The 13,859-nt window shown below is 41.1% G+C and overlaps 2 protein-coding genes across 2 annotated transcripts in view; both read right to left on the bottom strand.

Moving 5' to 3' along the window:
- Positions 1-1,477, bottom strand: part of SHC4 (SHC adaptor protein 4) — a 39,915-nt gene extending 38,438 nt beyond the window's left edge. The window contains exon 1 of the mRNA XM_055716677.1: positions 1,421-1,477. Within this exon, the coding sequence (XP_055572652.1) occupies positions 1,421-1,462 (42 nt within the window). The 5' untranslated portion in view covers positions 1,463-1,477. The remainder of the gene's footprint in view (positions 1-1,420) is intronic.
- A 3,222-nt stretch (positions 1,478-4,699) lies between these two features.
- The window catches only part of SECISBP2L (SECIS binding protein 2 like), a 30,804-nt gene continuing 21,644 nt past the window's right edge, over positions 4,700-13,859 (bottom strand). The window contains exons 13-18 of the mRNA XM_055716172.1: positions 13,559-13,691; positions 12,603-12,765; positions 11,723-11,943; positions 10,934-11,088; positions 10,239-10,458; positions 4,700-9,281 (exon numbers count right to left, since the gene is read on the bottom strand). Coding sequence (XP_055572147.1) covers positions 8,608-9,281; positions 10,239-10,458; positions 10,934-11,088; positions 11,723-11,943; positions 12,603-12,765; positions 13,559-13,691 — 1,566 coding nt within the window. The 3' untranslated portion in view covers positions 4,700-8,607. The remainder of the gene's footprint in view (positions 9,282-10,238; positions 10,459-10,933; positions 11,089-11,722; positions 11,944-12,602; positions 12,766-13,558; positions 13,692-13,859) is intronic.

Genomic DNA, 13,859 nt, shown 5'->3' with positions numbered 1-13,859 from the left:
GGCAGAAATCAGCAAAGTGTTACAGAACGACAGGAAAACCCCGTAACCTGCAACCTGGTGGCAGGCACCTTTGGGATGCCCTGAAGGACACTTACTTGCACTAGTGAAAGTCATGCACAGCCACCGTTTCATTTCAGTTGAGAAAATTTTATTTTCCCACATACTGAATCATCCTCACTGTTTTATCTCCTATAGGTACCTTTCCCTTGTTCTGCATGAGTTACAACCTGGTGTATTTGACAACTGCAGCCCAACTCCTAATTTTCAGGTGTATCAGAAGGGTTTTGCAAGGACTGAAGACACGGAACCGAGAGCAAATGGGTTTGAGGAGGACAAAGGTAAGGCCTTGGGTACAGAAGCAGTGGGACATTAGACTATCACCGCTTTTCTCCCATTCAAGCTCTGAAGGATCCAACAGAGCCAATCCCAGAAAACATGGCCTAGGGTGACTGACAGACAAGTCGCAGTTTTCCTGCTCAGGCACCACGCTGTGTTCTGCTCAGCCCAGTTTAACCATTCACAGCAATGTTGCTTTGTCCAAAGCTGCAGCAGCAAGGCAGCAGAGCCGCACGGGGCTAACGCAACAGAAGGCAGCATTGCTCTGCCTGGGTGCAGGGCGCATCCCTGCAGCTGAGCACCAGTGGGAGGACCCAGCGTCGAATGCAACAGGGCTTAGGTGGATGTACTTCACGTCTGTCCTTTTCACCGCTGCTTTGCCTGGCAGCACCCTCACCTCCTCTTTCAAACACTGCTGGGCTTTGCCTTTTCCACCAGGAGAGCCCTGCAGCATGGGGGAAGAGCAACAAGCTGGAGACTCCTGTGCAAGGGCCCAAAATTCAGAGCCTGAAGGTTGCTCAACAGCCACCACAGACCCATCAGCGCACCTCTGAGGGAAAGCAGTCAAAGATAATCTCACATGTCCCAGGCTATTGACAGCACTTGAGATGAGAGCTGAGCACTGGAGGAGAGCACGGTGTGGGGGACCCATGCCACAGCTGTCCTTTCTGCAAGGTGGCTGATGCCAGCCTCTGCAGGCTCAGCAAGGATGTACCGAACACATCAGAGCTGCTGCAAGCTCTCAGAAAACAACGTACTGCCCTAACCACTGCTTTCTGAAAGAAGATCTGCACGCTAAGAGCCCAAAGATCTGTTCAGCAGCACTTGCCGGCCTGACTCAGCCCTGTTAGCAGGGAGGCCAAGTGGCCAAGAGCAAAACTCAGCATCATCTGATGGCTGCTGTATCACAAGGTGCTGAAAGCAACAGCAGATTAAGCATCTAGTGCCTGGCTCTGGCTTTGAGCACAGCCCTGCAGCAGGAGGGGTACAAAGACAAATTTCAGCCTCAAGCAGCCTCAGGCTTCATCTCTGCAGAATAACCCAGCACATCAAAGAAGTTTCAGCATCAGCACTGCAAACTTACTGTCAAGCTCACAAGCTGGAAGCAGTCATGCTTCAGCAGCATCACAGGGCTTGGTATCTATGCATTAGCGGGCAGGGAACCTCCTTTCCTGCAATTCAGCTTAAAGCTGTATTTTTGTAGGGCAACCCACGAGCATATATTTGAAAAGAATAAATCCCACAACACGGTTGGACTCCTCCCAGTATCTCCTTAGCTGCACAGAGGAGACCTGAGGAAACACTGAAGGACATACCCTCACTCAGCATCTCCCGCTTCATCCTTAGATGGTTGCTTTTAACATGGTTGCAGTAAATCAGGAAGGAAACCTTGACATGGGGGCATTTCCGATTGTTTTATTTTTGCTAACTTGCTCTCTTCCTCTACAGTCAATAAACCTCCCCAAGGAAAGCTTTGCAAGAGCTTTTTCCAGTTCTTGCTACCCACGGTTTCTTCTACCAAACATCCTTGCCTTTCCGATGCTCACCTCCTCCAGCTGGTCGATGGCAGAGAGGGCACTTACCTTCCCAACTGCAGCTGGCAAATCCCCAGGAGTCTGAAACAAAACGGTCAGGGGCAGAACCCATCTGAAAATACCTTGCAAGAAGGGCATTACGAGGAGTTCAATGCTCTAAATAACATTTAGGGTTTGTTTTTTTTCCTGAAAGATGTCACCCAACAGGAGAACTTGTGCAATTTTATTTGAAACTGTTGTCCTGGTTTCAGCTGGGAGAGAGTCCATTTCCTTCTTAGCAGCTGGTGCAGCGCTGCGTTTTGGACCTGGTGTGAGAACGATGTTGATAGCACACTGATGTTTTCTTCAGTTGTTGCTTTGTAATGTTTGTATCAAGTCAAGGACTTCTCAGTTTCTCAGACCCTGCCAGCGGGAGGGCTGGAGGGGCACGGGACACCAGGAGGGAGCAGAGCCAGGACAGCTAACCTGAACTAGCGAAGGGGACATTCCGTACCATAAGACATCACAGTGAGTATATAAAAGCTGGGGAAAGAAGGGGAAAACATTGGGCATTATGGCATTAGCATTACTTGGGAAGACAATGTGTGATGGAGCCCTGCTCTCCTGCGGATGGCCCAACACCTGCCTGCCACTGGGAAGCGCTGAATGAATTCCTTGTTTTGCTTTTTGCTTTGCTTGCGGGTTTTGCTTTACCTGTCAAACCACCTTTACCTCAACCCATGGGTTTTCTCACAATTACTCTTCCAATCCTCTCCCCCACCCCTGTGGGGGCAGTGAGCGAGCGGCTGCGTGGGGCTGGGTTACACCATGACAGCTGTACAACATCAGCGCCGCCCCCCCCCCCCCCGCCAGGTTCAGAGCGACCATGTTTATCATTGCTTTACCACGCTGCAAGGAATGAATAACCTGCTATGTAGGCACGAAGCCTTCCAGAAGCCCAAAGTTGTTTTAAATTTAGCATGCAGAGAAACTTGCCTTATTAAATACAGAGCGAAGCGCCGCCTGCGCACACAGTGCTGCTGCAGCCTCCAGGGAAGCCGAGCACAAACAGCTGCCACGCAGGTTAACTGTAGGAAACACGGATTACTCCGTGCTCCCTCTCCCATTTCCTTTTGTATAATGGCAACTCTGTTATCAGTGCTATGCGATTACTAAACTCTTCTTTACTCATTAAAGTACTATCCTTGGAAAACACCATGAGCGCGCACTGGGCGGTGTAGATAGCATCCAGATGGACACCCACACACATCCGCCTCACAAGAGCGCGCTCACCAAGCATCAGTGGAAAACTGTAATTTAACAGCTACGAGCATACCAGGGGCACGTAGCTGTTGCCAAGAAGTAGATTCCAGCTTATGAGTTAGCACAGTACAAAATGCAGGGAAACCTAAAAGACCCCAAAGGTAAACAGTCTGCAGCTGCACCATTTCCTCCAGGCCTTTTTAAAAGCACTATTGGACCAAAAGAAAAAAAATGTATTTTTAAGAAACTCCCTAATTTTATACACAGTAATCCTAAAAAAAAAAATCTAAAAGCCAATCCGAAGAGCAATCTCTCATTTCACAACTAGTGCACTTTGACTGGGGTCTTTCTGCAAGTTAAAGACAGGCAGATTTGTGAGCATCCAGCCCTGCCTGCACAGGCCTGGTGCCCTGAAGGCCACGTCAGTGCTGCCTGCAGGAGCTCCAACACAGCAAAAGCAGGAGTAAGTTTTTCCTTGGGGTAGTTCTTCTGTGTGCACAGCAATACAAAAAAAAAGCAAATAAAAAACCATTTAAAAAAATTGCAGTAGAGGCAAGGAGCTTTCCTCAAGGGCACTGCAAAATGGTTAGTGTTTTTTACTTGGTGAAGAAATGGGGAGGGAGAAGAAAATTCAGTTTGTAAGGCTTTGGGGGGATTTAATTTTCTTGTCATTTCAGTAGCACAACTCACATAGGTGGCACCTACTTTTTTTTGTACTTCCCAAAACTCTTACCAGGTTGAGAAGACTCAGGCAAAACCCAGACGTGAGGAGTAATTTTGACAGCAAGCGACAGCACCTACCAAGTAGTTTGTAACAGAAGCACTTTTAACAGAAGGCAAGTGCAATAGCAGAACTGAAATATGAAGTTAAGGCAAATAAATGAAAAATTCAAAGTTACAGGATGAAGCTGTATCCTTTTTGAATTGCTACAAATATTCTCACATGTGGGAGTTGCAAAACCAGTTAATAACACAGTTAATGACACTGTTACTAGAGCTGTGGAAGTGTGAGCAGTTACCAGTGAGTCACTGGAGAACAGGGGACATGCTGAGAACTTAATGTTATTTTCCAAAGGTGACTTCATGCACCGGTATAACAATAAAGGCACATCAACTTAAATTCTCATACGTTAGCAGCATGCAAGAAATCCTGGTTTTCAGAGGTACCTGTGGTTATTCTTGCTCATTTGGTCTTCAGTCAAATGTTATTTCCAACTCAATATCCTGGACCTAGCCGTCATGCTCCATCTCAATGATGAGGCAAATACTATACAGAAAAACCTGCTGTTCTTCAGACAACATGGCACCTGGACTCCGTAACATGAAAAACACTCTACTAATCCCGTTTTTCTCTCCAGCGCCTCTGCCAGGGACCATTCAGCCTAGGTGCTGGAGGGGCCCAGCTCCCTGAGCTGGCTGTCCGCCCCAAGCTGGGGCCCAGGGCACCGGCAGCCCCAGATGAGGGGCCACCACATGGCTTCTCCACCCCGTGGCCAAGTACGCGGTAACACGGACCTTCTCCATTTCCCACAGCGCCAGGGCAGCGCCCTCAAACACAGAGTTGGGAACAATCACTGTAAAAGCCATAAACTTCTACAATCATTTTTATTAGTTATGGAAGAATCCCCACTAGTATTTACATAGTGCAAAAAAGCTGTTATTACTCCAAAAAGTACGGTAGACAGAACAATTATCCTTCATACAGCAAAAAAGAAATGGAACAAACCCCTTCATATTGTATCTCATAATGACTTTTCTACTGCTTTAACCTAAATATTACTATAATTTTTAAGACATTAAAGATTAAACAGCTTTCCTTATTAGAATCTATTTAAAAGTAAAATACACGAACGATTTATGAACATTTAGAAGGTGGGCTGTGCCAACTGGGTTTCTACTTTCAGCGTTATCATTCATTGGCGAGGAAGTTTTGGGTTAGACATTCTCACGTCTCCTTGTGTGTGGCAGGGCGGGTAGAAAACCCACATGACTTGTTTCTATGGCTTGCTTCTGCTGGTTTTTGTTTCGTTAACAAATTGTCACGTCTTATTTTTAAATGGCTAACATCGAAATTAACTCAATTTCATTAGTTGGCACAACTTCACAGGAAATACCTAATGACAGTTTCAGCAAACAGCAGCTTTTCAAACGGTAATACTTTTTTACATACGTATTTAAAGTAACATCATTAAAATGTAAGCTTGTGTTAAAGAACCGGACAGAATCACATTGTGTAAGCTCCCACCCACCTAAATGAGCATAAAGACACCTCTTATCTTTACCAGAACACCACCAACAAGTGCATTACTGAACATTTTCTATAACGAACTTATAAAACACAGGTCAAAACCCTCTGTCACTGTTTAGCTCCAATCCTACAACTACCTGCACACAACTTAAGCAGATGAAGCAGGCCACCAATTTAAGCCAGTGGAACTAACGCTCTTAAGCATGTGTTAAGCAGGATCAGGTCCCTAACCTTACTCAGACATTGTTACTTGGTCCAACTAAGGACAGAAGTTGTTCAGAATTTTTCCCTTTTATGTATTTGTATTCCCATGTTTTATTATTACTTTGACAGATACACTTAAAGTATTTCTATAAATAGGTTGTATACATAGCCACCTCTATCAGTTTTAAAGATCCCTACCCCTACCACAGATACATCATTTTTGATTTTACCAGATAAATTAAGTGGTGAAGTCATTTCTATAAAGAATGTCTTAGGAAAAGTAGATTTGTTTTCCGAATAATCATTTTCACAACAAAAATACCTATACACCTATAACTACAGAAACACCTTTTCTTGGGGACAGTAACAACCTGTATAATAAACTGCATACTTTTATACTGAAATAGAAATTCAACTACTTTAAAAAAAAAAATCATCGTATTGTAAAACATTTGTATGCTTTCTTTTTAAATTCTGGTGATAACAGAATCAAAATTACCACAGTGAGATACTCTCCTTAAGTGCTTCAAGTGGCAAGGAACTTCCCTAATTTTAGATGCAAATGGATCACTCCCAAAGGAATTGCAATTTCATTCTCGAAGTTATTGCTCATTCCTCGCTTATCAAAAAGGAAGCACTAAAACCAGTTGCCTTTACCCGGTTTCAGTTTGCTCCTCTCAGGGTGATCTGCCACATTTTAAGAAGAGACTAGTTCCTTATTTGCTGGCAAATTCAGAGATATTAGAAGTGCTATATCACCTTCAAGAACTCTATTAAACCTGTAGCAAAACTGCAGTTAAATAGTGGGCTGAATATTACAAGACTTATTTGATATAAAGATCAGAAAACTTTAAAATGACAGTCCAAGTTCAGAAAAGACATATAAAAAGATGCGCCTTTGATGTTAAATACTTCAAGATCAAAAGTTATTTGAATCACTGGCACTGAAAAAGCAAAAGGAAAAGTTACAAACACCCTTGGTTTTGATGTTTTGGTTAAGTTTTGCCCTCAGTGTATACACTGATCTCCGCTGGTATCGAGACACATGCTTACACATCCAAGGGCAAGTTTTGCTTGTCAGCAGTTCAAACACCTATCATTTCCTAAAGCAAGAACTTTTCCAAAACATACAGACAGTAGAAATCTGCCATATGTACAGTAAAAGGTTTACCATTCAGGAGGCATCATTCCTTAGTCTTTGTTTTCCTATGAAATGCCTGTTCTAACATCTAGGAATATTACATTAAGGAACTACGAACGTGACGGAACAGCCAGTTGTCCTAGCAGCTCTCTATACTGCTTATCTACATAGCATTTGCTATGCCTAGACCTATCAAAGCATTATTTACATAATACATACAGTTTCTGTTATTCTCATTAGCATCCAAAAACCCAGGGGTAGAGGATTCCTAAACCTGGAGTCTCATTTTCCCAGTGCAACTTAAAACGCCAGCATCACTAGTACTATAAGCCTTGGTCCCGTATTAGTAAGCGTGGACTGAACACCTAAGCTACTCATTTCTTGTGGTTTTCAGCCTATCTGGAGGATTGTTATGCATTTTGATACAAGTGAGCAAGAAAAACAAAGTGGAATTAAAAGAAACATACATTTGCTGTAAAAGTGTTATTCATGCGAGTTACTCTTTGGCTACTCCTGTAGTGAAGCTCCTGCTGCTGGCAGTTTCAGTACATCCCTTGCCAACATAAGAGAAAGATGGAAAACAGACTCCTTACATGCACTGTTTAGACATTCATCATCAGTTAATGGATTTTGCTTACAATACTCAGAACAAAATATGGCACAATTCTCTAGCAACATGTACATTTCAGGGAGGGCATATTGTTGTTTCTTTTATCTCCAAACCACTGAAATACCTCCCCATATTACAGGGCACTTCCTCCTTTCCTGGAATAACTATTTCCTTTCCTACTCTAGAGGTCAACTCCTAAAGCTGCTACAACTTTGAGAACAGACAAAAAGAGGTCACATTTTGAGGAAGAATTGTAAAGATACATCCTGAACTCAACACGAGAGTGGCCAGCATCAAAGCATGAAGAGGAACATGTAGATACGCCGAGCCACCACATCATTCAGACTTGCTGTTATAACATTGCAGAAAGCAAGAATAATCCTTTCTGTAGATTACAATATGCAAAACAGCATTCCTGAGGTAAGTGACAGGAGAAAGAGGAAGTTATCAGTTTACTAGAAGCCCTGGATAGGGACTATAGTTAATGATTGACTGAGTGTGGTTTGGCAGACAGCAACTGTGGAGAGAATAGGGAATTTGTTCTCTTTCCTGTTTGTTTGGTTTTTTAATGCCATTTTTCCACCCTGTAAAAAATACCCCAAAACATTAATTATATCCCTCTGGTTTAAAGTTTTTCTGCAATCCAAGTTGTTATAGCTTATTGTAACCATGTCAACTATCAGCAGCTTTGTAACGATGCATTCACTGAGACCAGCTAAAAAACCGCATCTACCTTACCATTAGGAACCACGCATAGATTTCTCTACTACTTACTTTCCACTAAGACTGCAAGTGGGGTTTTCTAGCTTTTCTTTAAGGAGAACCAAAATTGTACTTTTATTTCTAGACAGAACTAGAAAGTCATGGCCAAATACACTGATGTGCCTGGCATAACACCCTAACACCCATATAAAGTGTTGGTAATTTGTTAGTCTTAATCTAGGTTATCTGTTTGAAAATGAGCTGAACAGTCACATCTTACGAAAGAATTTTGCTTAAAACTGGTCAGTTACAAGATGCTTCCTTTCACAAAAAAATCAAATGAACACTTACTGACAAGTTTTCCACACAGTTTCTAGTCTGGGAAATAGATCGTGAATAAAAGCTAAGCTAGTCTTTAAATCAAAGAAGTAACAGACAGCTACAAAAATATTGTTGTGAATTAAATACACACATTAAATGTTTACCAGTGCAAAATGTTGAGATGAAGCATATGAAATAATGGCTGCAACCTTTACAACAGTTAGTTTTAATAGAATTTCTAGAAAGTTCCTGAGTTCCTGCTTATTTTTTACGGCATATAGATTGACTCCGTGTGTTCTTTATTCAAAGAACTACAGATGGTGGGTTTATGTTGAGTGTTACTTGCGTGCTTATCGTTTGTCCATTCCTCACCATCAGTGACTGGATCAGCCTGTTCCGAAGTCTCTGTTTCTTCCTCTTCGCTTTGTTCTGCGTTGTCTTCTTCAGCACCACTAAGGGTCTTCCCAAGCTGAAGAGTCTCCATAGTTCTCTGGGTCTCTGAAACCCAAGATTCAATTCTGCTATTAAGCTGAACCTCTACAGAAATTGGTTCGTGGGCATAATCCTCCTCATCATCATCTTCCTCCTCCTCCTCCTCTTCTAGCATCCCTGGTACGAGAGTACTGGTAGTACTGGTCATGGAGGAATTCAAAAGATCTCGGCAGCTGCCATCCAGTGAGCCTGTTTCTGTACTCTGCTGTGAGGCCCATTCCAGATTGTCATCTGGTTTTGCCTCATCTTTGTCACCTGGTGTGGATTTTCCATGATTTGTTGTTGAGGTAGTACCAGTTGTAGCCAGAGGTGGTTGTTTATTAAGAGTGGCTTTTTCAATTTGACCATTACCAGCTTTTTCTGATACTGCAGTCTTAGACGAGGATTCTCTCTCATTTTCAGAAGTTTCTAACCCATCAGATGTTTCCACCATATTTCTCCAGTTTGTTTCTACAAGTTTCAAAAGAAGTTTAAGCAGGAAACATTAATTCTTTCCATATAAAAAAAATTATTTTCCTGAACATCCTAGAATTGTTTAAATAGCAACAGGAACTAATAATTTTAATACTATTCGATCCTTGCTAGAAAGGTTTTCATCAGAAAAATGGGGGGAAGAAGAGAGAGACAACAGGAAGAGCTGTGAATAACTTTGGTTTTTACAGTATCCTAAACCAGACATTACAAAAGTTGAAAGTTTGCACACAGTTCCCCGTGGAAGTACCAAATGGAACAGTGAGTGTAATCAAAGAGTTACTCTCAAGTATAAATTACATACTGTGGCAATTCTCTGCTTTAAGTCATCTGCTAAAGGTTTTTTTTTGAAAAACTTTTAATAAATGAAGTGTAAGACACCACAGAAGCAGTAACTAAACCCAAGAAAGTATTCTTAATTCACCGTAAGAAAAAAGTCTTAACTTCAAACAAGCACTCTCCCTTTTATCCTCTCTGTCATCTAGCCTTAATAAATAAATTTGCCTTCTGTTCACACTAGAAGCATTCACTGCCATCTCAAGTTTCAGAATTTAGGCTGCATGTCCTATCTTCAGAGACCTCAATAGTTTAGTTCCTACCCTCTGTCATTAGTTCTTCCTCAACCATACAATCAGTTCAGTGTTTGGTACCAGTTCTGTACCGTTTAGTAAAACTTGGAGAAGCCACCTCCACTAATGTGAATTAGGTAACTAACGCTTCTGAGGATTAGAAATTAAAATTATTGTTCATGATGTAGTTCAGGGAAAAGAGTGACTTACAAAACTACCTGAAGACACACCTATTTTCTCTTACCCCTGAAAATTGTAGAATACTGTAAACTGTGATGAAATTTTATAATTTTAGCTACGTTTTGCAATAAGAAGCATTTGGGAAGTTTCAGCTTCCAGTTAAAAAGTGAGTTTTAAACACACTTACCATATTCTTTCTCGTTCACTTCAGATATGGGTTCAGAAATAACGCTACAGAATGAGATAGCACTTGCTGCAGAGGGGTTACGAGAATGACCCATATGATGGGGTGCTTTCTTGACATTCTTCAGAGCTTCTTCTGCCTGTTCCTGTTCCATTGCAGCCACCATATCTCTGTATGCTTTTCTGGCCTCTTCAGTCAGTGATACCAGCTTATTAAATAGGTCCTAAGTATGAAGGCAGTTTTTATGATCAGAAGTTCTCACTAATAACGTCCACTTTACATTACTTTTTTTAGTCAAAGGTATGCCACATCATGAGCTTTAAGCTTATTAACACCAAATACCTTTACTTCAACTAAAAACTAGTTCTTCTCTACATTAAGTAAAAATAAAGACACCGCTCCATGTTTACACAACTCTGAGGAAATGTACTTAAAGATAATGTTTTTTGTATACTCTTAAGCCTTCCTGAGAATTACAGATTGCTTTTAAGTCTATTTGAAAGCTACAGAGATGTTGCAACCGAAGGGTTTCAACCTAGTTTCTCAGTTCTGTCACCACTAACTTTCTAAGAAAAATACACTATAATATAGACCAGGTCAGGGCCATTATCAAATGCGTATTAGCTGGGTGTGTGCTCCACGCCAAACAAGGAACATAATTGTTTACTCCAGCCATTTATGTGAGGGGACTTACTCACCTCAGCACCTGAGTAGTTGAAGATACCCACGACACTAACAGGAACCAGCTTGTTCACACAACGACCAAGAGCTTTACGGCCAAGAGCAAAGACAAAAGGAATTTCTTGTTCCCGTGCCATGGCTATTACATTGTATAGAGCCTCATCTAGTCCACCTTGAAGAAACCAATTTCAAACAGATATCTAGTCAGTAGAAGTCCTAGTGTGGTGCAATACACCTATCCCATTTTAACTGCCATTAGTCAGTAAAACCTCGACATACATGATCACCAGCTACTTTGTCCTACAGGATAACAAACTATACATTTCAAGTATAGTGACGGAGTATAGATCAAGGTGATATTCTGTATTAGTCTTGCACACAAATTAAACCAGATTTTTTCACAGCTCTTTTCTTAATCAGAGCTTTGGTCTTCTCATATCTCAGGAAACGTCTGTTTACATTTCTGGTTGTGGCAAAATGTGTCGGTTAGCTAACCAACCAATTCATGGCCCTCTTAAGGAATCCTCCTTAAGGGGACCCAGAGCTCAGGACTCTAGGTGTATCAAAGACCGAATAGAATACAACTGAAGTCTACTCTATGTGTCATAATATCTATTTTTCTTTAAGCTCTTCTCCCCTCATGAGTTTCTTCCAGAATCAACTGTGTGACTGCCACTCCACATTCATTCTCTCCTACTCCACTCTGGAATTGTTACACATAGTAACAAAAAGTGCTTCTAACCTTGCTAACCAGCACAAGAAAACTGTAACCAGTTAAGTGCACCACTTGTTTTTACCATTTATACCTTTTGACTGGATTTTTTCACAGTTGGGAGATATGATTACACACTTTATCTTGTTTAGCTTCATATGCTTTGTAACCTCACGCAACCCCATAACAAGTCTCCTCCTTGCTTTAGCTCTCATGGGATCCTTTTGATAAATCCGTTCCTGGAAGCTGACAAGCTCTTGCAACAGGAGTGTCACACATTCATCTATTTCTTTACTTAGAACTTGGTTACAGTATCTGTCAATTGAAAAAACATCAAATATTAGCATAAAACATCATCAATACTATTTCACCAAGCCTTTTTTCTTACCAAATAAAGATAATTTTACTTCTGCAGAATAGTTATTAAAGTTATAGAAAGGATTTCAAAAGACTGGACACTGTAAGTTAAAAATAAATCCTGAAAACATTTATATTTCCAGTAATATCCCTTACTTCAAGTAGTCAGTCAAAAAGAATATTAAAATACCAAAAAAATACTCCAAGAGGTGCCACAAGCAACTACTCTTCCCCTTAATTTGGTACTCCATAAAGATACATTAATAGAAAAGCAGCAATGTATTAAGACTGACTATTACAGTACTTTAAGCATTCGTAAGTATGCCTTCCCTTCCCATCCAAAGCGTATATAGCCCTCCTTTAAAATAATTATTTTTTAGAAAATACTTCCACCCAGCTTATTTGTTGCAGTTCAAAGCACGTGCCTGTACATATATACTTACACACAGAACAACATGTCTATGGCAAAAAGTAGTACTTGCAGGAACTTCTGTTGATAGAAGGGTGGATTATGTTCACTAAGCTCCTTTTAAGTCTACTAAACCTACCCACACTTCAAAAATGAGGGTGACTGAAATGCAAGCCTTGAGTCTATATCAATAATGCAAAACTCTTACTCTCTGAATCTCTTGCTGTGAATTTTGGTTATCGCAGAAGATGCCATTGGACTGCCTATTCCAGAACTCGCAGGTGAACCTTGTGAAACCGGGGTCATGCAGTACGGAGAATTCTGACTTGCTGGTGAAAGTGAAGTATCACTAGGCATACTTAGTCCAGTTTCTGAAAGACAATTTTTAAACACTACAAAATACATTTTCAAGTAAAAGAAACATCATCACACTTCTTAAGTATTGCTTCCTCTTCCCCAGAGAGGTAGCTGAGAGGGGGAGAAAACACAACAGGCACACAGCCAGTATTCTGCATGGGCTGGGTAAACAAGCAATATATGAATAGTTACTTAAAAATGGCCAAAGCTTAGTTTGGGAAGTGGATAGAACAGAAGGGATAACCTGCCTAAATGCTACAAGTACTTCTCTACTATTTAGAGAGAAATATTTAACTAACTTCTCCCCCCGCCACCCCCCACATCAGACATTGAATATTCTTTGGCATTTCCTAGTCGCTCAGAGCTGTTGTTGCAAATACAGTCCAGATGTCGCAGTTGATTGACAAGGGTGTTCAACAAACTGGAAAACCTTACTTACAGTTTGCAACTTCTATACTTGAAAAAATTTCAGTATGTTCATCATTAAAAAGCATTGTAATCAACATGGCATGGTTGACAGCAGGCTGCATTTTCTCCACATATCAAAAATGCTGTCAGCTCTTGACGTGTTGGGAACACCCACTCGAAAGAAAGGAATTAAAAGGCTGTATGGGGATTATGTACTTAGAGCCCATACTGCACTGAGCCTTCCACAGCTGAGACACAGACAAGATTTTATAAAACTGTTCTAATTTCTAGTATTTCATAATATTAAAATAAGTTAAAAAGAGAAAGACAAAATAATAAAATAAGCAGATGAGTCCAGTCATGGGGAGGAGGGAAAGGGGACCAGAGATAGAAACTAACCTTCTTGAGAAGTCAGCTCCTGTGACTGATCAGCAGTCAAGTTTATATGAACCTCCTTCTGTTCATCAGACACCAAAAGGCTATGGTCAGCTGATAAACGGCCTTTCTTCTCTTCTCTCTCTTTCAAAATAATCTAGGAACAAAATCAACAGCTATCAGCACCTGAAAATTAAGAGATACCTGAAAAGAAAACATCTCTTTCACTGAACATAACACAAAATAATGTCAACCAGGTTGTTTTGAACCTTCCTACTCATGCCAGGGTAAGACCCCCTGAAATAATTTCAGTTTCCTCTTTGAT

Source organism: Falco cherrug, chromosome 7 (assembly GCF_023634085.1).
Source record: "Falco cherrug isolate bFalChe1 chromosome 7, bFalChe1.pri, whole genome shotgun sequence".
Taxonomy (NCBI): domain Eukaryota; kingdom Metazoa; phylum Chordata; class Aves; order Falconiformes; family Falconidae; genus Falco; species Falco cherrug.
Note: the sequence above shows the minus strand (reverse complement) of the source record. Positions and strands in the feature narration are given on the sequence as shown.